Source organism: Oryza sativa, chromosome 2 (assembly GCF_034140825.1).
Source record: "Oryza sativa Japonica Group chromosome 2, ASM3414082v1".
NCBI classification, from domain to species: domain Eukaryota; kingdom Viridiplantae; phylum Streptophyta; class Magnoliopsida; order Poales; family Poaceae; genus Oryza; species Oryza sativa.
The window spans coordinates 33,540,911-33,567,895 of record NC_089036.1 but is presented as its reverse complement, the minus strand read 5'-3'; the positions used below and the strand labels follow the sequence as shown (position 1 = coordinate 33,567,895).

The following is a 26,985-nucleotide window of genomic DNA, read 5'->3' as shown; positions in this document are numbered from 1 at the left end:
TTTTTTAGGTCTGACATCTACCGGGCAGCCACAATGTAGCAATAGGAGAGGGTCTTAAATCTCTAAAGTGGTCATTATACATTGTGAAAGTAATCCATATAGTAGTCTTTAAGATAAGCTACCCATAATGTCATAAGAATAAAATAACAATACTTTCTCTTCTCTCTCTCCTCTTCTCTCTCACATGCCATATAATTGAGTGAAACTAGTAGGACCCAGGCTAATGCCTTCTCTTGCCATATATATTGTAGCAAACACCATAACTAATACCGGGTCCCACCTTATTGCTTAAGTAGACATTATACATTGAGCATGCTCTAATACGCACATTTTGACAGTAAAAATGATGAGAGATTCTAATGGGAAACTTCCGTCCCCTCCAGATTCCTGACATGACCACAAACCTCAGTAAGAAACTTCTTAGCTAGATAATTTCAGTTTAGTCTCAATCCCTATATATAATACCTCCATTTCAACATCAAAAAATAATCACCTTAACCAGAGAAAAAGGGAAAATCATGAGTTTACCTCCACCCCAAATTCATGCGCAACACATGTGGCAATTCCAATAAGAACATAAACATTGGTTGAGAGGACTACCGTAAGTCTCCACGTTAATTAACTAAAAACAAGTTATACCTGATATGTACATACGACATGTACAACGAGAAACAATACAACATACATGATGTTTCGTGCCGTTCTTCTCTGGCCCTTGGAGTAGCTAATTAGTATACGTGCATTGTGCATACAGGTATAGATAGATATATTTTACATTGTCAGGTTAGGGCTCACCTTCTTTTTTCCCCCTAACCTCCTTTTCTTCTCCCAGATTGTTTACCTAGAAGACGATGTTAGCACAGGTTAACATGGAGCAGACCAGGCTATGGCTGCGTGTGATGGAGGCCTTCATCCAGGAGGAAATGTTCAAGGGCGTCCGGCAACCTTGCCTCGCGAGAGCCCTTGGTGTGGTGTCCTGTTCCAATGCAGATCATGATCTGTGCCTTCTCCAGCTGACCTTGTAGCACCCATCAGGAGGGCAAGCTCAGCCTTCACAACCTGGATGGCTTCGCTCACCTGAAGCCCATGCAAGTCGATCAGACGGTCCTGGCCTTGTTCAGATGAAAATGGGTTCCTGCAACGAAGCAGGGGAAGCTAAAAAAAACTAGATGCGCCTTTAGAGTGCGAAAAGATACTTGTATGCAAGAGGAGAAAAGATGAATACAATGTGCAGTCCAGGTCCTGGTATTTTGTTAGTGGTCAGTAAGTTGGCAGGTTGAAAAATACTTTTATTTATGAAAGGTTAAGGTCATGTCAATTGGTTATCAGGGAGTTAATCCACCTTTGCTGATAAATAGCTTCCCTAGCTGTCTCATGAGCTGCCTTCATTTGCAGGTTGTACAACTGTCCCTTCATGCTCAGTTCCTTTGCTAACGCTTTGTTTCCCATCATATAAGCTTGCGTGGCCTGCCAGAAAATATTCCAATCATCCAAAATAAACATTCCACTAGATCAAAGGACAGTGATCAATAAATGGAGGTAGTCAACACAAGAAAACTCAAAGCAAGTAAACAAAATGATGCCATGAATACATTGTGCAAGATGAACATGCAATTTAAGAGTGCTTACTTGTTCAAAACATGTATTGCGTATGCGGGCAAAATCACCAGCTTCCCCCCTTGATTCTGAGCACATGCTTGCTGGACAGTAGCATAAATGCAGGCTATCAATCCATAACTGGAGCATGGTCGGAAATCAAAATGTCTGGATGAGAATATTACCCATGGCATCACCAGTCTTTAGACTGACTGGGGCTGAGTGAACATTACTACTGGCCTTAAGGAACTTGTTTCCTAAGGAAGACCTTGTATCACAGCCATACTGTTTCCGCGCAACAATACTCAAAAGACCATTAGCATACTTGGGACTTTCATTTTTAAACTTCATGTGGCCAGCATCCTGCAATGCAAGTCTTTGAATAGCTGAAACAAAATCTCCAGTCCTAGACATTGTTGAAGAGTTGTGTCTGTTTGTAATTCCATGGGCACCTACATTGCCTTCAAACAAACAATTAAGGTCTTCTGTTCCAGGTAGTACAGGGAAGTTTCCTGTGCCAATGTTTGGTGTATTTGGGGCCAGATTCAGATTCTGACAGGAGCTAGCATCAACTTGCATCTGCAATCAAAAGAAAAGGTCGGATTTGCGTGCAAGTACTGCATTTTTTTTAAGAGAATGGGAAAATCCCAGCCTACATATATATGCCACAAAATCTCCAGAACACAACATGCACTAAAAGGTTTTAAAAAATGTAAGACAAAAAATATGTACAGTTAAATATAGATATGCTCTAGCTTTAAGGGTCAACTTTGTACTGTTACACAGAAAATGTAATGTCCCATCTATAAGTACCAAGCAGAAGTTTTAAAATTTTTACTTGAAAAAAGAATAACTTTAAAACAAAACGATCTGCCTACAGGTCAAAAGAGGCTAAAACAATAAGATAGCAACACAAAGCTCTAATACTAATGCATAGCAGTATAGCACGAATTATTCATACATACAGTTTGTGCTTTGTACTGACAGCCTAATGCAGCAGCTAATAGATGAGCAAACGGAAGTTGAGTGAACATTATACTAGTTTTGGTCATTATTCTCACTTAGTGAAGATGTCCAAGTTGTTAGCACCAGTCAAAGCAAAGTAATAGAACACTACATTATAATACCCAACTCTGCATCCCAGCAAAGCAATTAATACGGGACACCACAATGTTGCGAATGATGGGTGCACAACTGGCTATCAAGACAAGAATATTTTACAGATTTATTTTCCTTATATTAATATTTAATTATAAGGACTAGATTAGGAGATCACCTCTAACTGAGTGAGAATTTCAACAGTAAGGTCGAAGTCGCAACCATTAGCACAGTACAACTCAGCAAGGCTCTCCACAGAAAAACCAGGAAACTGGGATGCTAAATACTCAAGTGGGTCATGATCATAAAGGAGGTCAAGCTTCCCATTAGTATAACATAGGTTATCTGCATGATTTTGCTTCCCACTGTTTGAACCTGAATTCTCATCATAATACAAATCATTGTGCCCCAGGTCAAGATTCTTGCCTGCTTGAGACAATAACCCATGATGCTCTCTCGACAAGTTGCTGGCTGCTGTGCCAAAGAAAGGGGGTGCATTCAATGACAATCCAGAAAATGACAATTCTCCATGTTGCTGTTCAACTTTTTCCATATCACTGAAGTCTGGAATAATATCATCAGGAAGCTGTCTATGCCAAAACTGGTGTGTTTCATCATCCGAGTTATTAGATTTTGATGATTCCGACCTACCAAGGTTCGTTTTACCAGAGAGCCCCCTAAAATCTGGTTTACTTACATCCGCAACTGTTCTACTTCCAAAAGGCGACCTAAAAGTTGAAGGGACAAATTCTGCTGCATTTGGATTTAGGGTGGTAACTGTACTTGGTAATTTTGACCCTGCATCTCCGCCTTTTGTAGAAAATCCATGTGAACTCATCTTCTTGCAGATTCTGTGCAATGTCACCAGTACAAGGTAATATATCCAGATGATAATTTATCCAAGCCATGGAAAACAGTTCCAGCAGTAAGTAAATGCTGGAACATAGTGGCAATTGGCAACAGCCATTTCCTATTCTAGGAATACTAAAATTTAACTGAAGAAAAAACATTCCAACAGCGAACCAAGAATATGCACTACACAGTGATATAGACTATTTGGCAGCATGGGAAGAATAAAAAGGAAAGAAGACAAAAATAGGTCATCACAACTAGATAACAAGAATACAGGTAGACAATGTCCAGAAATTACAAAGCTACAAGCAATCCACTTTCGCTAATATAACTAACCTTAAACGGTCAGAGATTTTCCCATTCTAAAAATGCTACTACTAAAAAAAGTTGCAACCATAAATGTAGCAAGCAGCCTGCTTCCCCATTCTCACAGCTCATAAACCAAACAACGTCTCTCCCAAAAGCCACGAATTTAGTTAGCGTTACCACCACGGTAGCAAGTGAAACAACCAAAGCATCCACTCTCACACCACCCCTAGAAAACTTCGCCCAAGAATGTACTCCAATTCAGTCTAGTAGTATTGTTTTTAACAGAAGCATATAATTCTTCGCAAATTCGCAAGTGGATGGAAAACATAAAGGAATTTTGTCAAGGTAGGTGTGCACAAAGGCAAAGAGTGCACAGTTATTCATGCCCACAGCTCTAAAGCGGAAACAGAAAGGAGGCCTTCCGCACGGGAACGACGCACAACCACCCACCCACCGCACCCAGCCCAGCCGAACGGGGCACCGCCATGGATTCCAAGCCAGATCTAGGAGGAACACGAGGAGGAGCCCCTGAGCCCGCGTGGCATGATCCAAATGGGAGCGAAACGAAACCCCGCCGCACCTTTCCGGCGGCCGATCAGCTGGAGCGCAGCCGGAGGCGGCCGGCCCATATATAAGATGGCGAGCCCTCGACGGAGAGCGGCCCCTCCGGCGGCGGCGGCGGGTTGATTGCTCGACCGCGTAGAGGAGTAGAGAGGAGAGGGAGTGGAGATGAAGATGGTGGGGAGGATTCCTTGGAAGGAATGGAAGAGAGCAGTATCGGGGGAAGGAGGGCGTGGAGTGGAGTGAAGTCGTCAGCGTCTGGGCGAGGCGAGGTGGTTGCGGTGGCGGACTCGCGGGAGCGCCCTGTGTACCTCTACCTGCTCGCCGGGGTGGCGCGTCAGGATTGGTTTCCGGTCGCAGTGCTGATCTGGCTGACACGCGCCCTCTAGTAATAGGGCTGTGTTTAGTTCCTGAAAAAGTTATAAGTTTGGGAAAAGTTGAAAGTTTACGTGTGTATAAAAGTTTTGGATGTGATGATGTGATGTGATGGAAAGTTGAAAGTTAGAGGTAGTTGGGGGTGAACTAAACACGGCCTAGGGGTGAGTTTGAGAAGAGAGGAAAATACGCAAAACGAGGTGAGTCATCAGCGCATGATTAATTGACTATAAATTATTTATAAATTTTTAAAGCAAATTTTATATAGAATTTTTTTTTGCAAAACACACGTTGTTTAATAGTTCGGGAAACATGTGCGCGGAAAACGAAACAAACTTTCTCACGATGTTATCCTGTCCAACGCCTGATTTTAGGGGGCTGTTCATTTTAAAGCTAAAATTTAGCAAATGTAACCATCTAAATATTGTCAAAAGTTGACTCTTAAGATTTGGTAATTTTAGAATCTTCTTCTCATAAAAACTTATAAAGGTAATAGCTTGCACATCATAGCCTTATCAAATTCTTCCTCTATCCGAAAATGTTGTTATCTAGTATTTTATCCGTTTCATATTACAAGTCGTTTGATTTTTTCTTCATTAAAGAAAAAAATTTTCTTTAGGTTTGATCACATTTATAGAAAAATATACTAATATTTTCAATACAAAACAAACATATTATCAACATATATTTAATATTAAATTTAATAAAACTAATTTGGTGTTATAAATGTTGCTAATTTTTTCTATAAACTTAGTAGTCATACGTAAAGAACTTTGACTAAGAAAAAAAATCAAACGACTTATAATATGAAATAGAGAGTACTAGATGAAACACATGTTAATACTATGACTTCTGTCTCGATTCGTAGTATTAGAATGTGTCACATCCAGTACTGGATAGTCATATTTTGTGACGTAAACAGTATTGGACAATGCCAAAATTTGGCACTACTGAAATTTAGTAAAGTCAATTTAGACATAAAAGTGTACAACCACTTAGGCTTTGTTTGAAATTGCCGTAACTTCTTAAATCTAGTAAGTTTCACAAAACCTTAAGTATTGAAGAATCCGTAATATAAAACCTCAATTATTATGATTTGTTTCTAAAAAAACCCTATCAACAATAACAACAACAAAATCAATATTTGGGCTCGTTCTGCTGCATTCCCCATGGCTGGCTGCGCGTTGTAGCCTGTACAGTGTCTTGTGTCAACAACAGCGAATGCATAGGCTGTACCCTGCAGACGAAGAAGGCCATTGTTGGAGCTGACAGTATTTCATTCCTTCCACAGAATCACCAAAATTGATATTCCTTCTCATGAGTAAGAAGGGTTGCCCGATTGAGCAGATGAACTTACTGCCATGTACGAATCAACACGTGACACAAAACGGGGAGCCCAGATACAAACAATTATCTTATCTTGCATAACAAGGATACATGAAGGCATGAATCAAGAAACCACCGAATATCCAAGGTTTTGAGGTATCCTTTCTTTGTTAGTCGATAGACATTGGGCCAACAATGTGTTCTTCGATTCTTTTTGCCGGGCTGTGTTCTTCGATTCCCCAAGTAACATTCATCTTAGCAGCCAGAGCCCGCAAGGAATTTATCGTAGGGACTCAGGACCGGCAGCTTACAGAAATCAGAGTGACATTGCTCGTCGTTCGTTGATACAAACCCAGCCGTTGGAGAAATTTGCTGAGGTGACCCAAGCTTGTCCATGGGTGATTCACCATCCTGCAAAGTCCCAAGAATCTGTGAGTGTAAACTGGAGAAGAAAGACTTTCACCTCAAAAAAAGAAGAAAGACCAAAGAAAAGTCAAATATGTTATGACCTTGAGAGAATCGTGTGCAATTCAGGTTCCCACAATAACAACTAACAAGCTAAAAAGGTATGATTGTGTTATATATTGAAAGCCTAGAAGCATATTTTTCCTTAGTTTACCTTTATTACAATTACCTATTAGATCTGCTGAAATATCAAGCATCGCAAAAGTAAAACTTATTTCTTTATTACATACTCCTACAACGGAAGAGTGCTTGGCTGCTTGCTTCACTTCATGAGATTTCAAAATGCACCGATTTACCATTCAACATAGTCTAACTGCCCCATTCCACAAATAGTGTTCTGTACCATTTTCATCTTTTTAACTGTAGACATCTCAAGTTGTCTGTGATCTTTCTGAAGGTCACTAACCTGTTTTTGGTGGACGCTCATGCAGACAGATAGCTTTTGCTGCTTTCCGATCAAAAGAGCTTCACATCGGTTTGCTACCTCCTTAAAAGGCAAATCAAGGTTTGTTGACACTGATAGTCTTCCAACGTGCCGAGATGTTTCCACAACCTGCGGAAGTTATAACCTCTTTTTAGCATATATCAGTACATCTTGAAAATGTTCAGTTTTACCATCGAGTAAGATTCCATATTCATAGTTATTGATTGAATGATTATATTAATAAGGGTACCTCCATATTTCATTAATCATATTTTAAGCAGAGTAAAGCTAGCAAGCGGGAAATAAGTACATACTGATTCAAGAAGCTGATTCACATCAATAAGGCCATTGTCCAAAGGTTGTTGCAATTGAGGTTCTGCTAAGCTGTTAGCTGGTTCAACTAGGGTATCATCCTCAAAAATAAAGCCGACAGGAATAACCTGCATAATAATTACCACAGTAATATAAGAAAACAAGAATAAAAGGATGGCATGTGTTTGTAAACAAGGTTGATCACCTCCAACGATTTTTGGTGCAACTTAGCATTATATGCAGGAGATTGTGAAGTAGATTCATTCGAGTGAGAACCCAGGGGACAGGCATCATCTGCTGAGAACTCCTCAAGCAATTGCTTTCTTATAGTAGACAATTCAGCCTGCGGTACCACCAATAGTGCGAAATTAGCAATCACAGCAATAAAAGGTATCAAGACAAATGTTCATCAGACTCTTCTTGTGATTTACCTCCGATAAATCTTTCAAACTATCGAGAATAAGAGAAACTGATGCCTGTTTTGACTGATCATTGATGTTGATGTTTGAGAGAGATTTCAAAGCAAGATCATCGTCGTCTTTTGAACCGTAAACTGTCAAGCAAGACTCAACAACCTGCAATTTGCAGTCTTCAACTAGACGAAGAAATGGATCAACCTGGCAAACACATTGCTTATCAGATAGTAACACAACATATGACATCTTAAAATAAAATGGATAACCACACGCATGTGAAAAAATGATAAAATATTCACGGCATCAATGTTTTGAGAATAGGCAAGAGGGTTGTGCATCTTTGTATAAAGATATTCTAAGCATCAAAGGCTCCACTTAAAACTCAGTTCAATATTTAACATTACATTCTAGAGATTAATTTGCAACTGACAAAAGTAGATTTTTTTATGGCATCACAGTGGTTAGAATTGATCTGGTATTGACTGCAAAACATCTTTTAGTACACAAGAACTTAGGTGCAAATGTGCCATGGGTAACTGTGTCTCATTCTTTTAACTGAGGGAGAGTATGCTAACCATTCACTCAACAATTTCAATTATTCTCCAAAAGAATTTGTATTAAGAAATTACATATTGTTGTTTGCGAATGAGTAGACATTTATCTGTATGGTTTGATTATGTATTTATGTTAGTCAAATTTATGTAAATTTGTTTGCGAAGACATAATCTCTCCAAGGGCTATCTATTGATGGTAAAAATGCTCACTAGATCACCATGCACATCATAATGAACTATGCAAGCATAATTTCACTTACTATGCTTGTAGTCAACAAATCTTTCACTAGAGGAATGAGAGATGGAATGCCAAAAGCTTTCGAGAAAAACACAAGCATAGAAGTTGCCATAGTAAAGAGTGAACGCCTGCGTGATGGTGGCAAAAAACCTGAAAAACATGTTGATCGAATGCATTATGAATATACAACTTCTGAAGGAATTACATAACAGCACATTACTTCTATTGCTTGTAGCATGGCATGGAGAATCTATGATAAGAGTCATAGAGTAAGCCGAACAATCACTACAGAGAACAAATGAACAAAAAAGTAATTGTTGCTTTGTGAAGTAAGATCCAATACTGTGATGGGAATAAAATACTGGTGTGTACCTGCTTGTAATGAAATGCTTTGCAATGAAAAAGCAAGCTGAAAGCTGCCAACAAGAACTTCAAGACATGATTTCTGCAATAGGGTGGCAATTAAGCCAAGTAACAGAGAGATGCAATAAAAATAAATCAAATAAAAATTGATCAGCAAAATTTAATATGGAAAGTTACATTCAGATTAAATATTCACATCAGAAAAAAATATGGATGATTATTACATTATATTATGTATTATATTAACATTTAATTGTGCAAGTGCTGAAACATGGTCATTCTTGATCTATAATCTGGCAACCATTCAAAAGCTTATGAAATAAGAGAAAAGATGTTATTACCATGAATTACTATTTGATTGACAAGTGGCAATGTATTATAACCCAACATTCCATGGAGGGTACTATATCATGTGATCGTTTATGTCTTTATGTTGTCATTTCCTGTGCTAAGTTGATTGCTCATTAAGTCGAGCTTTGCAAATGGTGTCAATACGTGAATACTACATAATCCCTAATATCAAGGTCTATCTATACATAGAGGAAGAGGGCAATAGAGACGATAATGCAAAATACAGATATGAAGTAGAGGGAATGGGCCAATGGGTTCTCTCACCTTGTCTTCAGAAAACAGTAGCATCAAGCAATAAGTATGAGAAATTGCTTCATAATTTCGTGGAACATTTTCAGGTGAAAGTGCCTGAGTCCACAAGGAGGAAAGCAGAAGGATAGCCTGACGACCACTCAGCATGAGGGTGACTGGATCCTGCGTGTAAATGAATAAACATTCTTTTTTCCACCAGAAAGAGGCACAGTTAATAAATAACCATGTTAGCTACAAGAAATCAGAGTCTAGCACTTACTGTTTCCTGAGTTGTCCCACTCAAATTACTTATTTCTGATGAAGATGTTACAAAACTATCTTTTGCACTATACATCCTTTGAATGGTCTGTGATTTGAATAGTTTTGGATCATTCCCGTTTATCTGGTCTGAATTCTCACTGATAGGGATTAGATTAGTGCCATCCAGGCGTGAATTTTCACGAAATGAAAACACATCTCTTTTCAATTTCCCAAACAGAGCAGCAGAAGATGAGAAAACAGATGTAGTCCTAGACAATGTCCTTTTAATACCAATCTTGCTTGTTTGTGAAGAGCCTGAAAATGAGCATGGAGAGACAGAAGAAGGAACAAGAACAACAGAGAAAATCCGATGTGCCCCTAAATGTGTCTCACAATCTGGATAGACCATTGCCAAAAGCAATTGATGAAATAACGCCTCAGGAAATGCCTACAAGGTGTAGTATATATTGTTGAACAATTTGTAGAGTCATAAAAGAAAGGAATAAAAATATTGTAAATCAACTTACTTTGCTCTGGTATAACAGATTTGGCAATGATGCAATTATTTGAGCTGTACGATATGTTGCAGCAATAGTGGACCGGGCAACAGGTGTAGTACTTGAAATGTTCTCCAGGACAACAGCCAACGCATCAAGGATAGGCCCAGCATCGCCTACCTGAAGAGTATATAGATCAATTGAAGGAGCACCTACATGGATGGTGGGTGCAAAATGATCTGTAGAGTGCAGCTATATGCATAGCTAAAAGGAAATAAAGCAATGCACTTATGCTGGTAAAACATATTCACAGGAAAACTGACCTTTCTAGACAACTGAACAAGACATTCATCGGTAGCTTTCCCATATCTGTCATTCATAACCATGCCATCCCCAGGACCTACATCACTGACCAAGAGCTGCATGTTTTTACTCAAATGCCTGACCATATCACTTATTGCAGCCATTAGTGCAGTAGAAGATTGAGCTTTGGAGTGCTCGGCAAGGCGTGTTGTGACCTCAATAATGTCCAGAATCTTATCTGTCTGCTTCAATACATTCTTGTGTTCAAGATGCTTGACTAACATGGATAACAATATATGTGAATTCTGTCCTGTCAGCCAATAATGTATCTATCACTTATCAGCATAAGCAACTATTCAAGATAATAGTGCTCATGTAGATTATTTAAATACCATAGAAGTATAAAACTTATTACAGCAAATAAGAGGAATGCATCTGAAAGGAAAAAAAATAGAAGATTCAGGAAGCACTGAATACCAGATTTCTCTATCACAATTTGCATATCCAAAAGGACACACAATGCAAGTCCTTTAGAAGGCGACCACAGATTGTTGTTATCAAAATAACGAAATATAGCTTCCAGAACTCGTCGGACTGTTGTTGCTTCCCTGGATATTCTAGCAAGGTTGTGCAGACAAATCCCTGACCAAAAATTTGGACTTTCTGATTCTTCACTGTGTTGGGAAAATGATTTAAAAGAGATAAGACATAGAGAAGCTTAATATAACATGAAAATAAAAAAATTCCATGACTAAACTTATTTACGTTGTCAGGCTTAATTCACCGCGGGGAGCTCTAATGGCTTTCCATGAAGGAACCCTTGTCAAAATGGTAATACCGGAAGGTTCATGATCTTCAGCTTTGAGAACTTCACTCACCCACTGAGTCCTTCTATCCTCAATGGCAGCATCATTATCAGAATTTGCATATGGGCTCTCGTAGTTTTCCAGAACTGCAGAGACAACCTGTGCAATCAAATTATGATGTCTGAGAATAGAGGTAGGTTGGCAGAATGGCAATAATTCTGGTTACATCACTGTGGACCTTAGGTCATGTGGTCTCAGTAGAGTTAACGATTAATTGACATAAGTAGAAGCATTGTGTTACGAGGTCTGAAGGAAGATAAACTAGGAGGTAAAGAAGGCATGTGCAAGCCATAAGGTATTCGGTTTCTTGCTCAGATAATCTATTTTAATTTATAATATGGAACGATTAAAGGTTCATAAATTGTTTTTGTTACTCAAATTGGTAACAAATTAAAAGTTCTTTGAAATTAAAAGGTTGTGCTGAACTAATCGTATATTCGTATGATTCTTTTATCGCCACCAGCTTAATGGAAAAAACCACACTTACGTTGTCGAGCTCTGCAGAGATATGGGAATGCTCACCCATAAACCACACCTGCAATCCATACCAGTGGGTATTAGGCATGAAAATTCTGCGGTAAAAATAGCAAGCGACGAATATGTAGCAGAGCAGAAAACGAAAGAACATTCTTTTTGGGGTTTTGCAGGAATGTTGAGAGGGAATATAGATAAATCCATCCCTAGGCAGCATGGTGCAAGGTCCAATGTTTGTTGAGGTGATAAAATGAGAGAAAAATTACACATCGGGCACCTATCGTTACCAAAGTTACCAAAGTTTCATTCTGGAGCGCTTCAACAATGTTTTCACTCTGGGATTAGATGAAATTGCATTTCGTTGCACTCTGGAGTTCTGACTGCCTCTTCCTCTCCATCTCTCTCCCACCAAAACTCTGGCCGGTGTCCTCCCATCCCAGGCAGCGGCGGCGCCCATACTTGGGGGTAGTGGGAAAACGGAGGTTGAGCTCGAGCGAGGGGACTGTGTTAGCGGCGGGCGAAGCTCTCAAGCAATGGGCATGGAGGTGGACGGTGAGCTATTTGGTCGCCGAGGAGATCGATCTTGGGGGCGACCCAGGCTCCGGCACTTGCCCCCTCTTGCTCTCCTCCACATCAGCCAGCCGGCCGCCATCTGCTCCTACTCCCTTCCAAATCGAGCCGCCATCCCGGCATTGGGTCAGATGGAGCAACGGTCCCCCGTGCTCGAGCTCATCTACGCTTGTGTCACCTCATACTTGAGCTCCATCTCCGTGCTCGAGCTACATCGGCGAGCAAGTGGCGGTTGCCTGACAGCGAGAAGGTGCCCTTGAGCACGACTTCCGCTTCCATACCAAGCACCGCCTCCCCTCTGAAGCTCTGACTCCCTCCCTTGGTGGCGCCGGCGATGGGAACGAAAGGGGGGAGATTGCCGGCTGTGTATTCTTAGGAAAACTCTCGTTTTTCGTCGGTTTTCCGACTTTTCCCAGCTCAACCTTCTCAGTTTCCCAAGCCACCTCTCTCTCTCTCTCTCTCTCTCTCTCTCTATCTATATATATATATATATATATATATATATATATATATATATATATATATATATATATATATATATATATATATATATATATATATATCCACATACACGCTTTTTAAACGGCTAAACGATATGTTTTTTTAAAAAAAATTATATAAAAATTATGTTAATACTTAACTAATCATACAATAATATGTATTTCGTTTTACTTGCCCTGAAGATATCCTTAGGTTGTCGCGGTTATCATGTGTGGTAACATTTTCAGTTTTTTAAAAGATAGTATACCTCGCGGTAATCATGTAATTTTCTAAATTATAAGATGGCGGTAATCACACTCCCAACGGTTTGTTAAACCGTTATGGGTTACCAAAGTGCCGCCTCCATTTCTTTCTCACTTATCGGGTGGACCGCTGGCCCAAACTAAAACAAAGTGAAAACATGAACTTCAGACTCGGTCCAAATTGCCACTTTGGTAACGATATATGGTCCAACATGTAATTCGGTTGAAATGGATGGTTTAGAATGGAAGTACTATTTAATGGAATTCTGAATTCCCTTAAAAAACGAGCCAGAATGTTAGTATGATATACGAATGAAAGAAACATTTTGAAAAGATTCAGGATGGTATCAGCAAATCATCCGTTTGGTTGGCAACGTAAAAAAAGCGCCGTGCAGAGAACAAGATAAACATGAACCTACAGCAACACAAGGAAGGCATAACAGGAGAGGTACCATGGATGAAAGGGCTTGGAGGCCAGCTGCATGAACAATGGATATCTTCTCCTTCTCACCCATCTCTTGGGCCAGTTGACATAGTTTAGGGATTTGGCTCTCTAAATTGAACATGTATGTGCTGTCAACCTGTAATGAGAAGATGTAACAGAACTCAAAATTTTCTCAAAAGAGAGTTTTATCGGAAGATACACGTAAATGTCAAGACCATTTCACCTTGTAAATTGATGCCTACCCGAATGTTAAAATACCTGGTTGTTTACAAAGTAAAAAAGTGTTCGACACGCTATTGTCCGCAAGTCATCCTGTCTGTTCTGTTCCAATAGGGCTTCTACGATGTTTAGCAAGCTATTGGCGAAAAGAGGCCTGCAAAACAGCGGTCCATCCATTATAGCAATTATTCACACTAATATAACCAAAAGAAATGCAACAAATACATCTTGTAAACTCCACTGATTGCCAGAGGAAAGTCCACCCAAATAGATGACTTCACCCAAAAAAAACACTAATACATATATATATATAATTGAGAATATAATTGCCACACCAGAAATTAAGTATTTAAAGCAAACAAAATTATCATTGATAAAATTATAATTTAACTAGCATGGTGGCCCGCGCAGATTGCGCGGCTAGCATCATCATATTTTCTCTCATATATTAACATATATGTTTTCTCATTATATTATTAAAATATATTACAATGACAACATAATTTTAAATTGAGCAAAGTACACGGCCGGTCCTTAAAGTTAGAACGAGGTGTCACTTAGGTCCATGATCTAGGAAAATCGTCATTCGGGTCCGCGGTCTTGTTTAAGTGAATCATTTAGGTCCAAAGCGCCTTTGACTGGATTGATTGGCTTACGTGGCCGTCCACGGTGGCAGCATGTTTGCATTTTAGCCCCCCTCCCATCTTGGCTCCCCCTTGTCTCTATCTCATTTCTCTATCTCCACATGTTGTCAGTTGCTGACCACCACGCGTGCATGCATGAGCCACTAGCTGCACCCGCCGAACACCCCGGAGCCGTCGCCTGCACCCGCGTTGTGCGTGTCCTTGGAGAAACCGAGCACGGTCTGAGCTTGTTGTTGCTCCTGCTGTGGCGGTGGCGGCATGCGGAACTCGCCGAGATGGAACCCCACGGCTGCATACTCCGCCGGCATCCCTAGCGGCCCCATCTGAGGCAGAGGAACGTAGCAGCCAATGCTCCTCAGCAACTCCATCGCCGAGAACACGCACCCACGCTGCCCCTGCCACCAACGCCGTTCGCCACCGCCATGTTGCCTCCGGGGTTGCACATGTTGCTACTCTCCAAGCTCGGGAACGCTGTGAACTCCGGCGACTGCAGGGCGCGGCCGTGGTGATGCGGGAACGCCAGGTTGAGGTCCTGCGCGCCCTTGTGCATCGACTTCAGGTTCTTAGCCGCCAGCCCCACGGGGACCGAGCTAGACACCGTCGCGGAGGTGGAGGCCGACGCGGCCGCTGATGACACCATGAGGACGACGAACGCTTGTTCTCCCTTACCGTTGCCGCCGTACGCGCCTCCCTCCTCATCGTCGTTGTCGTCCTCGCGGCCGCCGCCACATCTACACCGCCACCCAATCGCCGTTGCAATCGCTAACCCTAGAAATCACACAGGAGGAGCCGAGGAGGATTTGGGGGAGAATGGTTGGATCGTATATGGGAGAGCCAAGATGCGGGGGGCTAAAATGCAAATATGCTGTCACCGTGGACGGCCACGTAAGCCAGTCAACCTGGTCAAAGGCGCTTTGGACCTAAATGATTCACTTAAACAAGATCACGGACCCAAATGACGATTTTCCTAGATTATGGACCTAAGTGACACATCGCTCCAACTTTAAGGACCGGCCGTGTACTTTACTCTTTTAAATTTTGCAATAACTTTTCAAAACTACTAATGTGTAATAACTACTCTAGTCTCCTCTTCTAATATTCCTTATTTTTTAATTCTAAATTTCAGCTATTTCTAAATTGTATTTCTATATGGACTCTGCTTTTTCTTTTTCTCTTATTAATGTGAGAATTTCTAGGCCATGAGAGTGAACGTGGAGGCTCCTTTTTATTCCGAATTTTAGTTGGTTTTAAATTCCAATATGAACTCTATACTCTACTTCTAATATTCCTTATTTTTTAATTCCAAATTTCTATTTTTTTTCTTAATTGTATTTCTATATGGACTCTATACTCTACTTATAATATTTCTTATTTTTAATTCCGAATTTTGGTTATTTCCTAATTGTATTTCTATGTGGACTCTATACTCTACTTCTAATATTCCTTATTTTTAATTCAGAATTTCTATTATTCCCTAATTGTATTTCTATATGGACTCTATACTCCTCTTCTAATATTCCTTATTTTTTAATTCCGAATTTCAACTATTTCTAAAGTGTATTTCTATATGGACTCTAGTCTCCTCTTCTAATATTCCTTATTTTTTAATTCCGAATTTCAGCTATTTCTAAATTGTATTTCTATATGGACTCTGTTTTCTTTTTCTCCGATTAATACGAGAATTTCTAGGCTATGAGAGCGAACGTGGAAGCTCCTTTTTCTATTCCTTTAATTATATAATAGATTGCAGTATGATGAAATTGTTAAGAGATGGATATTACGGAAATCCAACGCATTGCCTATGGAACCTTCAGCAATATATTCAAGGGAGCACATGTAAGTATGTAACTATGTTTATAAGCAAAAATAACTTACAGTTGCTCCTGACAAGAACATATCACCTTTCGGTAAATTGCCATGACAACTTTCACTGACCCAAAATGCTCAACTCTCAATTCCTTGTAGAATTTTTGCTCTAAATAAACTGTAATCTGTCAAAGTGCAAGAACAATTTTCAATGAAGACAAAAGGATCAAATTCATGAATAGGGGAAAGAAGTAACTCCAAAATCTTAAATTTTGATAATACATCATTGGTTTTTCTATAAAATACGATTTTTTTACAGATTTAAAGTAGGATATATCTTTTTTCTAGAAGAAAATTAGGATATACCTTGCTTCAGATTGAACATAAACCATCAGAATAAAGCTAGATATGTGAAAAAAGGCATGCCCAAATGTTCTGTATGAAAAGTACCCACTGGTTTTAACTAAGAAAGTCAGCATGTTGCACAATTGATTGACTTTTGGGAGGGATATAGATATGAACAGAAAATGAGGCATGCCCTGCAGCTTCCTCTGATGATTAATAAGCACTCGATAATAATTCACTTTCTAAAATTATTAGATGAATCATGGCAGTGAAATAATATATAAAAGAGATGAGAAAGAGAATCACACCTTTGGAACACGCAAAGGATTCCTCGAAATATATTCGCACAATTTGCCGATCTTTCGGTCATTGGGTTCTTCATCCTAAAAGAACAAGACAACATTTATAGCCTTTTCCAAAAAAAGAAAGAAAAAGAAAACATTTATAGGTGTGTTACTCTCGCTTCCCCAGATAGGTTTATATGGGGATGTATTTTAACTTTTAACTGTGCACATATACTGATATACAACAGTAGAACTTGCCGAACATAGATTTTCTTCTTTTTGTAATTGCGTTATTAGTACCAATCTGTACTACAACGAGAGATACTAAAATAAGCAACTACTGTTGGAGTATGATACAGAAGGAACCTAAGGAACCAACAAATCGATCAGGATGAAATAAGCAAACCTCAAACTACACAATATGATCCATAATGTGCAAATGTAGGATACAGAACAAAGCCTAATTTATCCATGAACATCTACAGCGGGTTTCACCTGTGACTTAGGGAAGATTTCTGAGAGCAACTTCTTGTATCGCTTGACCGGATGCCGAGACCTCGTGCGCAATGACGGGCAAAGGAAGCAAAGCCTCTCGCATGCAGGCAATACCTCCCTTGACACCACACCCATCGTCATCGGGATTTCTTAGGCTCCACCATTACTCATCCACAAAGCGAATACGATGCACCATCGCTCCAAATCCAAGCCGGGTTCTGAACATCGTAAGAGCATTGGCCAAACATTTTTCGCATCAGTTACATCTCACATGCATCGGAGCGAATCACCTGAAAATTAACCAAATCAAGGCAAACCTCCCACGCGGCTACCAAGGAAACGATCGAATCTACCACCACAGCACAATCGCTCACACCGAATGGTAATTCCGCCGAACACGGCAGAGGCATATCCCCCGCATTCTCCCAATTTTAGCAAAAGGCAAAAGCATCACACACACGCACTAATACTCTGCTAAGGAAATTCAAAATGCCATCAATTTGGGCCACACGCAGCAGCTCATGAATGATGATGAATTAATCGATCCCTCTATCCCCCGCACCCAAAAACAAAAACAAGAAAAAGCCGCCCCCGATCAGCGGCGACGCGACATGCAGAAAAGAAAAGGAAAAATCTAAAATCACCGCGATCGCAAGGAATCCGACCATACCTGCAGGATGGCGATCGGCTAGCTGGCTCGCGATCCGGGGCGACCGATCGGACGAACGGGTGGAGGGGAAAGGGAAGGGCGCTCCTCCTCTTCCTCTCTCTCCTCAGCGCGTCGTCTTATCGCGCGCGCCTTTGTTGCTTCGCGCTCGCGGCGGTCGCGTGGGTTTTCTATATCTGGGAATGGGGGCAGGGCGGGGCAGCGTTTTCCGGGGAGGAGCCTTTTATAATGGCCAAAAGGCCCGAGGCCCAACGGTCCGGCCCATGGCACGGCATTTTGGTCCGGCCCAAGCACGGCATGGCCTGACGGAGGTCAGGCCCGTGCCGGCCCGGCCTGAATACCGGCCGTGTCTGGGCCCCTCCACCGGCACGTTGGGCCGGCCCAGCACGACCAGGCCAGCACGGCACGATGGGCCGGCAGCCAGGCCCGATATAAAAAAAATAGGGGAGTAAAAATAGACATATTATATGCCATGGACGAAAGAATAGGGATGTAAAATAGACTTATTTTATCTATACATATGCTAGCCTAAAGAGGTGGGACGAAAAGTAGACTTATTTAGCTATACATATGTCAGCCCAAAAAAGGAGGGATGGAAATTAGACTTATTTTAGCTATACATATGTAACAACCCAAAGAGAAGGGACGGAAAATATACTTATTTTAAAAAAGGCCCGATGGGCCACCCGTGCCTTCGGGCCGGCACGGCCCGATAGCTGGTGGGCCGTGCCTGGGCGGGAGGTGCAGCCCATGGGCCGGCGCGGCCCGGCACGAAGTGCCGATCGGGCCGTGCCGGCCCGTTGGCTGGTGGGCCGTGCCTGGGCTGGGCCATGACGAGCAAACCTTTTGGCCATCTATATTTTATACCCAGTGTTCTCGGATGTTGTGCCCACGTCTACGGGGGGAGTCCCTGCCCGGTGGGCCAGGCTTTAGATGTCTGGTCCATCATACGGGGGAAGAAAATTATACCCATCTAGAAAGACTTTTCATCTGGAGTGTCATGTGTCCGCACGAATCTTGATGTAGTCATCTTCTATATGAGCTCAAGTGCAGAGTGCCAAACTTTCCCTTTAGGTCCTGTATAATTTTCTTCCCATCAGAGGGGTCCTCACTTCCTTCCGAAAATGCTTACCTCCAGACGCCGGACACGTGGTAAAACGTTAGAAGTTCTCAGCACACATCATATTTATCTATCTATGCATGCAACATCTCTCTGTTCAATTTTTATCCCACTTATATTTTAGGATGGAGTAGAAAATAAAAGGTAGCAACGATGGACAGGTAAGGCCTAAGGGCGCGAGTTAGCTAGCGTGTCTTCCTTTCGTCGACGGAGTCGGTGAGGCCGTGAGGGTGGGCAGCTGCCAGCCGAGCGGTGCGCCGTCAATGGGTGGTGCAGTGGGGACAAGCGAGGTGGAGCTACTGGGCGGTGTGGGCACTCCACCACTCGGCTAGACCGGTGCACCGGTCGAAGATAGAGATGGATGTGATGCCAATGCGCTCAGGCAGCCGCCGCAGCGATTGGATGGGCTAGGCCACCCTCGAGTTGTTTTGCACCCCTGCAAATATTCGGCTTGGTTGGAACCTAGAACGAGATAAACATCATCTCGCTTGTAAGAAGTTCAAATAGGCCAACGGAGTCTATATGGGTCAGGATGCCAGGCTAGGTGTGCATATCCGGAGTACGTCCCTTCGGGTGCGTTTGTTTCTCACGTGTGGTTGAGATTTTCAGCCGCACGCGAAAAATGGGATTTAATTTGCACAGATAAAGGACAGAGTAGACCGCTTGTATCCCTACATGCTTAGGTTTGCTTAAACTCCAATTTCAAACTTGTACCTAGAGGTGGTAATGGGTTAGAATTTATGGGATGTTCACAAACCAACTCATCCCTTAAATACTTTTACCTCGAAAGTTTAAAATTTCAAACCACGCTTTTTAGATTAACCCTTTGAATTTTATAGATTAAAAAGTTAGGCCCATTACACCCCTACTTGTACCTAAGTTAGCACGGATTGATTGGTCCCCAATTTTACCTAGTACGGTGACATCGAGTGGGAAAGTCATTGCAAATTTCAGAATGTGTCGTATCAAGTACCTTAATGAAGTACAAACTTCGTTTGACGTCGTTATTTCTAAGGTATTTTTTTCTCGAAGGACATGAAGAATCCGATCAATCGTACCAACGGACCACGATGTGATAATCTAGAAACTATCAACATCACAATCTACAAGAACTAGATCGAAAAGCTGGTTTTAGAACATGCCCTTGAATCGAACGATGTTCTGGTGCGCCACCTAAAGCACTCTTATAGGCCATTCATACGAATTTTGCGTAATTCTGGTTAGAATTATAGACAGTTACAGTTTATAGCACAAAGGATATAGCCCTGACTTCTCTTATCTAAAAGAAAGTATACATGCATAGGCACCATAGTCCATAGCTAAAGCTCTCCAAAACAATTGATGTATTAGCTTGTCCGTAATTAATAACTTATCAGCAACAAAGCAACAATTCAATAACATCTAGGGATTTAATTCAGCTAGTTGCTCTACAAACCTAAATAATCATTAAGGAATGGAAAACGCTGAACAAGTGAACAATATGTTCGTTAAAGTCGGCATAGCAAGCATCATCGAAAGCGTTACGCAATTAGATATGTATAAGAGCTCAATTCTGCGTTACAAAAATATTGAAACCACAATAGAAGAACAGAAATGAGTGGTGGATTCCTATAAGAACCCAACATGCTTGCCGTTAATTCCACATTTGATTGGAAGTATTAATTCTATAGGAGTATTTAATTGTTTTCGGAACTTTATAGAATTTAATTTGGTCATATGACCAAAAACTCACTGGTGGAGAAATGCTTTTTAGTCCCGGTTCGTAACCCCCTGTAGTCCCGGTTTTCCAACCGGGACTACGAATCCGGGACAAAAGATCGCTATATTTAGTCCCGGTTCAAATAACCGGGACTAAAAATCAATTTTTAGTCCCGGTTGGTGTTACCAACCGGGACTAAAGATGGAGCATCACCAACCGGGACTAAAGATATTTTTTCTTTTTTTTTTCTGTTTTTAATATTGAATATTGATTTCACACCATCCCCTCCCATATCCAAATCATCACATATTACAGAACATCTCCAAATTCTCAAACAAATCTTCTCCAAATACATCACAAACTCTTAAAAAAAATTACATCACAGGGTTCTAAAAAATTCATCACAGATTCACATCTCACATAAAAATACATCACAGATTCACATCTCAAAAAAAAAAAGAAAAAAAAATCCGGCCGGCGGCCACTGCCGCCTCCCCTCCTCCCCTCCGCGCCGGCCAGCCGGCGCTGCGCCGGACGCTGCCGAGCGGCCGCCCACCGCAGCCGCCGCCTCCGCGCGGCCCCCGGCGCCGCCGCGCCGGCCGCCCGCCGCCGCCGCCGCGCAGGCCGCCTCCGCGCCGTCCCCCGCGTCACCGCCTCCGCGCCGGCCGCTTGCACTTGGTGAAGGAAAAAAGGAAGGAGAGGAGGGGAGTTAGAGATAAGGAAAGAGATAAGAAGTTAGAGTTAAAAAAGAGATAGAGGGAGGAGTTTGTTGTGTGGACGGGAAAAGAGGATCGGTACTATAGATTATATAGTGTGTTTTGATTTTTATTCCCGGTTAGTAACACCAACCGGGACTAAAAACCTAAAGATCATAGGGCCCTAACACAGCCTGACATGGAATCAACCGGGACTAAAGTTTCCAACCGGGACTAAAGATGATTTTTAGTCCCGGTTGGTAACAACAACCGGGACTAAAGATCTTCCTCTTATTAACCGGGACTAAAAATCATTTTTAGTCCCGGTTTTTAATGGAACCGAGACTATTGTGGATTTGGGTCGACCGACCAAAGATGATTTCTCTACCAGTGACTGAACTATTTGATTGGAAGTATTAATTCTATAGGAGTATTTAATTGTTTTTGGAACTTTATAGAATTTAATTTGGTCATATATATAGTTCAGTTTTTGGTCATGACCAAATTAAATATAAAATATGAAGTAATATTTAGATTTATTTCAGCCATACAATGATTTACTATAACGGGGTGTCTGGTCTCACTCGAAAATACCAAAGAGATTTCAGTGACTTTTGAATGGCTCATATCGTGTCAAGATTCATGCATCATGGATATTTTACCTGATCTGTTTCCCCTTCCACCCTGCAATGCATGCGAGCTTGACTGCTCGTTTCCTCACGCGACGTTGCCTCTCCCACCTCATCCCCCCTCCCGACCTCATTGGCGCTGCGCCACCGAATGCCGCTGATATGTGACCAGCCGTGCGTGCGCAGCCGCACGGTCGGTTGGTCTTATAGGTATATATTCATATGTATATATTTTGTATACATATGTATAAATTTTGCATGCACGAATGTATGCAAAGTATATACGTATAAAATCTGTATATTTATCTAAAAATATTGTGTGTAAAAATTTTATGCGTGGCATATAAATTACATGAAAAATATACATACACGTACAAAACTTTATATGTATACTACAAAGTTTGTATGTATACAAACAAAATTTATATGTATACATATGAAAATTTGTATATATATATATACACTTTTTTTATGCATATTCCGTACGTATAGAAACTGATTGCGTGATCAATGCACATTAGCATTTTTGGGCGCCACCAAGTGCTGGCAAGGTTTGCCAAATTGGGCTCTTCCCGCTCCCTCCTCTAAACCAACAACGCCGATGCTACCTCGTCGCTTACCGTGTCATGGGAAACCGTCCCTCCAGCCGGTCTCTCTCCGCTCTTCCAACCCTTCCTCCCGTAACTCCTACTCCAAACTCTAAACCCTGCCCCACACTAACACGAAATCGTTAACGTTGTCGCTATCATTGATGAGTTACCCCTTTTCTCTCCCTTCTCCTCCTCATCCGGAACTTGGTTCCCTGGCCATTGGATTGAAATCCAATGGAAATGGATGAGGTGACGGAGATTGAGAGAAATCTCAGTCACATGAAAACTAGCAATTCCCTCTATAAATATCAAGTTTGACTAATTACTTTTTTAAGACTCATTGTGCCATGCTTCAATTCATAGACAAATTGCATTCATAATATCTTAAAATTTAATCCAAATAAAATATTAAAGCTAAGTCAGGGGCGTAGCTAGGGGTAGTCCCTGTGGGCTCGGGACTACCCCAAAATCTGGCCCAGAGACCCCCACCCCCCCCCCCAAAAAAAAAATTTAGGCCCAAATAGCCCAGAAACATCTAGGGTTGGAGGATTCCCCTCCCTCAGCGTCTCAGCCACCAGCCAGCGCCCAGCAGCGCCAGTTCGCCCGAGACCCTGAGCCCGACGCCGCTAGCCGCCAGCCTCCTCGAGACCTCGACTCCGCGCCGGCGCCCGGTGCCGTCCTCAGCTGGCCGGCTCCCTGCTGTCCGCGCCGGCGCCGCCACCGCCGTCCGCGCCGAGTCACCGACGCTGCGCCATGCCGCCGTCCCCTCCCCTCCGTGGCTCAGCCCTGGTAAGAAATAGCTGCCTAAATGGCTAGATTTGTGAATTGTGATTAGAGAATTAATGAGTCTGTGAAGTGTGAATAACTAAGAAAGTGAGAATGCAATTTATAAATTGTTAGATTAATGAATGTGTGCTAAATGCTAATTGCTATTGTTTGTAGGATTTATAATTTGTTATATTAGTGGCTTTTTAATTTTTTATTTATGTGTAAGATCTATGTTGATTGTTGAACTCTCTATGTTGTAATATTTGCACATTTTGAACTTGCTTGTTAAGTAAGCCGCTTATGGATCTTGGAAGACATTATTTCTATAGTATTTTCACTAAATTTGTATTTGTATATCAGTTTTATGGTGCAATAAAATTTTACCATGTGACATGAATGTGTGAACTAGGACTACCCAAGGAAAAATTCCTGGCTACGCCACTGATAGCTAAGTATTCATTCACTCATATGATTAATTTTATTCTTATCAATATGTTGATGACTAAAAATTCAATTGACTGTGTGAATCATAGGTTAAAGACTCTAACAAAAGGCAAAATTTTGAAAAACTTTTCCACCTAAAATGATCAAGTATCTATATTACGGAGAGTGCACATGCAAAGTTTGAAAATTTTCCCTCCCTCGTTAGGAAGTACAAAATACAAACAGATGAAAGTCCATCTAATCTATCTATGAAGTGTTCTCAAAGTCATTATGTAGCTAGAATAGTACTATTTTGCTTGTATATATACCCCTTGATGCCTTTATCATAAGATTCACCAATTCACAACACACACCATGCATCTCAAACAAATTTCTATGGTCCATCCGGACATCTCATTTGTCTCCATGGGGCTGGGCAAGACACTCTTGGTCGTCTTTAGCTTGCTACATGCCTTAGTGTTAGCAACATCAGTAGGTGTTGAGCATGCAACAGATGATGTATCCACCTACATCATACATGTTGCACATGTGCATGCGACACCTCCAACTCATGCCTCGCAATGCATGGACCAGCACGCCATTGCACACTACACCTCCTTTCTCCAAGGGATCCTCCCTTCTCACTTAAGCGAGCCAACACCACGCCTTGTCTATGCATACTCCCACGCGGCCACAGGCTTTGCCGCGAAGCTAGCGAAGCACCAGGCTACACACATCGTGCACCATCCCAGCATCCTTGCCATCTTCCCCGACAAGCGCAATGAGTTGCAGACCACTCTGTCTCCCTCCTTCCTCGGCCTCTCACCGTCCAACGGCCTCGTACAGGCATCGAACGATGGTGGCACTGGTGCAGTGATCGCAGTGGTAGACACTGGTGTTTATCCTAAGAACCGTAGGTCCTTTACCGTTGACCCATCACTGCCTCCGCCGCCGAGCACCTTCCGTGGCCACTGCATCTCAACCCCTTCCTTCAACGCGACTGCCTACTGCAACAACAAGCTCGTCGGTGCAAAGTATTTCTGTAGAGGGTACGAGGCTGCATTAGGCCACCCCATCGATGAGACGCAAGAGTCAAAGTCACCACTTGACACCGAAGGCCATGGCACGCACACCGCTTCTACTGCCGCAGGATCTGCGGTCCCTGGCGCCAACCTATTTGGCTATGCCAATGGCACCGCCCAAGGCATGGCTGTGCGTGCGCATATTGCCATCTACAAGGTGTGCTGGGCAAAAGGATGTTATGATTCTGACATCCTCGCGGGCATGGATGAGGCGATTGCAGATAGAGTAAATGTCATATCTCTTTCCCTGGGTGGTCGGAGTGAACAACTCTACAATGAACCCACGTCCGTTGGTGCATTCAATGCCATCCGCAGAGGCATATTTGTCTCTGCTGCCGCCGGGAACGACGGCCCTGACATGTCTACTGCTAATAACCTTGCACCATGGATGGTCACGGTTGGTGCGTCAAGCATAAACCGTCGGTTCCCAGCAAACATTATCCTCGGAAATGGCGAAACTTATGTCGGCACCTCCCTCTACTCAGGTCGGAACATAGCTGCTTCTTTGATACCACTAGTATACAGTGGTGATGCTGGCTCTAGATTGTGTGAACCTGGGAAGCTCTCTCGCAACATAGTCATTGGCAAGATAGTTCTTTGCGAGATCGGCTATGCCCCCGCACAAGAAGCTGCTGTCCAACAAGCCGGTGGTGTTGGTGCCATCGTTCCAAGTAGAAATGTCTATGGTCAGTTCTTCCTGAGTTCACCCGACTTGATCCCGGCATCAACAGTGACTTTCGCTGACGCCAATGCAATCTATTCGTACACGCAATCGGCGGCGAACCCGGTTGCAAGAATTGAATTTCGCGGCACCATGATCAGCCAATCACCATATGCTCCGAGGGTCGCGGCCTTCTCGAGCCGTGGACCTAACCGCTTTGTGGCTGAGATACTCAAGCCGGACATAATCGCCCCTGGCGTCGACATCCTCGCCGCATGGACAGGAGAAAACTCGCCAAGCTCCCTCAGCATCGACACGAGGCGTGTCGAGTTCAACATCATCTCTGGCACGTCCATGGCGTGCCCTCACGTGAGCGGCATCGCTGCTATGCTCAAGGTGGCACGACCAGACTGGAGCCCTACGGCGATCAAATCGGCCATGATGACCACGGCTTATGAGGTGGACAACGGCGGCAACGCCATCATGTCGTCAGTGAATGGGCGGGCGGCTGGGCCATTTGAGCTCGGTTCTGGTCACGTTGACCCCAACAACGCTCTCGACCCTGGCCTTGTGTACAACGCCACCACCGACGACTACATCGCCTTCCTCTGCGGCCTTGGCTACACACCAAACCAGATAGCGATTTTCACAAGGGACAGCACGACGACCTACTGCTCACGTCGGCCGCCCATCGGGGACCTGAACTACCCGGCATTCTCCATGGTGTTTGCGAGGTCCGGTGGTCAGGTAACGCAACGCCGCACCGTGACCAACGTCGGGGCGAACACCAACGCCGTGTACGACGTGACCATCACCGCGCCGCCTGGCACTAGGCTCACGGTGGCACCAATGAGGCTCACGTTCAACGCGCAGCGCAAGACGCTTGACTATGCGATCACCTTGTCGGCAGGGTCAAGCAACTCGCCATACAACGCGTGGGGAGATATCGTCTGGAGCGATGGCCAGCACATGGTGAGGAGCCCCGTCGTGGCCACCTGGAAATAAATCACCACTTGTGACATTGTATCGTACGTTTATAGTAATTGAAGGCCATCATCTCAGATGGTGCCATGATGTAAACGTAACATACGTAGTACTGTATGGATGAACCCGGGAAAAACGCGTTGTCATCGTTGTTCCTGCTACCGCTAGCACTTGCTGCTTGGCTGCTACTGTATAATCAGCACGTATGCATTAATAAATAAATCTGAAGTAAATTGTCCTCAAA

At 42.6% G+C, this 26,985-nt stretch overlaps 3 protein-coding genes and 1 pseudogene across 5 annotated transcripts; 1 reads left to right on the top strand and 3 right to left on the bottom strand.

Annotated features, from left to right (window-relative positions):
• Positions 1 to 587: 587 nt before the first annotated feature.
• LOC9266356 (polyadenylate-binding protein-interacting protein 7) lies at positions 588 to 4,694 on the bottom strand. Its single transcript, XM_015771838.3, has 6 exons — positions 4,436 to 4,694; positions 2,873 to 3,545; positions 1,782 to 2,175; positions 1,630 to 1,700; positions 1,343 to 1,467; positions 588 to 1,135 (listed from the first exon to the last, which is right to left on the bottom strand). The coding sequence occupies exons 2-6, from the start codon at positions 3,530 to 3,532 to the stop codon at positions 928 to 930; spliced, it is 1,458 nt and encodes a 485-aa protein (XP_015627324.1). The 5' UTR covers positions 3,533 to 3,545; positions 4,436 to 4,694; the 3' UTR covers positions 588 to 927.
• Positions 4,695 to 5,715: 1,021 nt separating this feature from the next.
• Positions 5,716 to 18,229, bottom strand: LOC4330920 (protein SEMI-ROLLED LEAF 2-like). Of its 3 annotated transcripts, XR_001542930.3 has the most exons (21): positions 18,094 to 18,229; positions 17,424 to 17,641; positions 16,953 to 17,027; positions 16,369 to 16,484; positions 13,889 to 14,003; positions 13,638 to 13,766; positions 11,886 to 11,933; positions 11,298 to 11,497; positions 11,010 to 11,206; positions 10,553 to 10,842; positions 10,260 to 10,409; positions 9,752 to 10,180; positions 9,505 to 9,654; positions 8,899 to 8,971; positions 8,549 to 8,676; positions 7,750 to 7,935; positions 7,524 to 7,661; positions 7,321 to 7,446; positions 6,989 to 7,135; positions 6,149 to 6,528; positions 5,716 to 6,028 (listed from the first exon to the last, which is right to left on the bottom strand). XR_001542930.3 is itself a non-coding variant. In XM_015768070.3 (20 exons), exons 2-20 carry the CDS (start codon positions 17,562 to 17,564, stop codon positions 6,373 to 6,375), a joined length of 2,994 nt encoding a protein of 997 aa, XP_015623556.1. In that variant the 5' UTR covers positions 17,565 to 17,641; positions 18,094 to 18,229; the 3' UTR covers positions 5,716 to 6,372. The 3 variants fall into 3 exon arrangements, 2 of the variants coding, with proteins under 2 accessions (XP_015623556.1, XP_015623565.1); XM_015768070.3 differs by having other exon boundaries at positions 5,716 to 6,528; XM_015768079.3 differs by lacking the exons at positions 13,638 to 13,766; positions 13,889 to 14,003; positions 16,369 to 16,484; ... (1 more) ...; positions 17,424 to 17,641; positions 18,094 to 18,229 and adding an exon at positions 12,169 to 12,304 and having other exon boundaries at positions 5,716 to 6,528.
• Positions 14,637 to 15,303, bottom strand: LOC136355053 (dof zinc finger protein 2-like; annotated as a pseudogene).
• A 6,139-nt stretch (positions 18,230 to 24,368) lies between the features above and the next one.
• On the top strand, positions 24,369 to 26,985 carry LOC4330919 (subtilisin-like protease SBT1.4). The gene has a single exon (XM_015768730.2). The coding sequence runs from the start codon at positions 24,390 to 24,392 to the stop codon at positions 26,760 to 26,762; it is 2,373 nt and encodes a 790-aa protein (XP_015624216.1). The 5' UTR covers positions 24,369 to 24,389; the 3' UTR covers positions 26,763 to 26,985.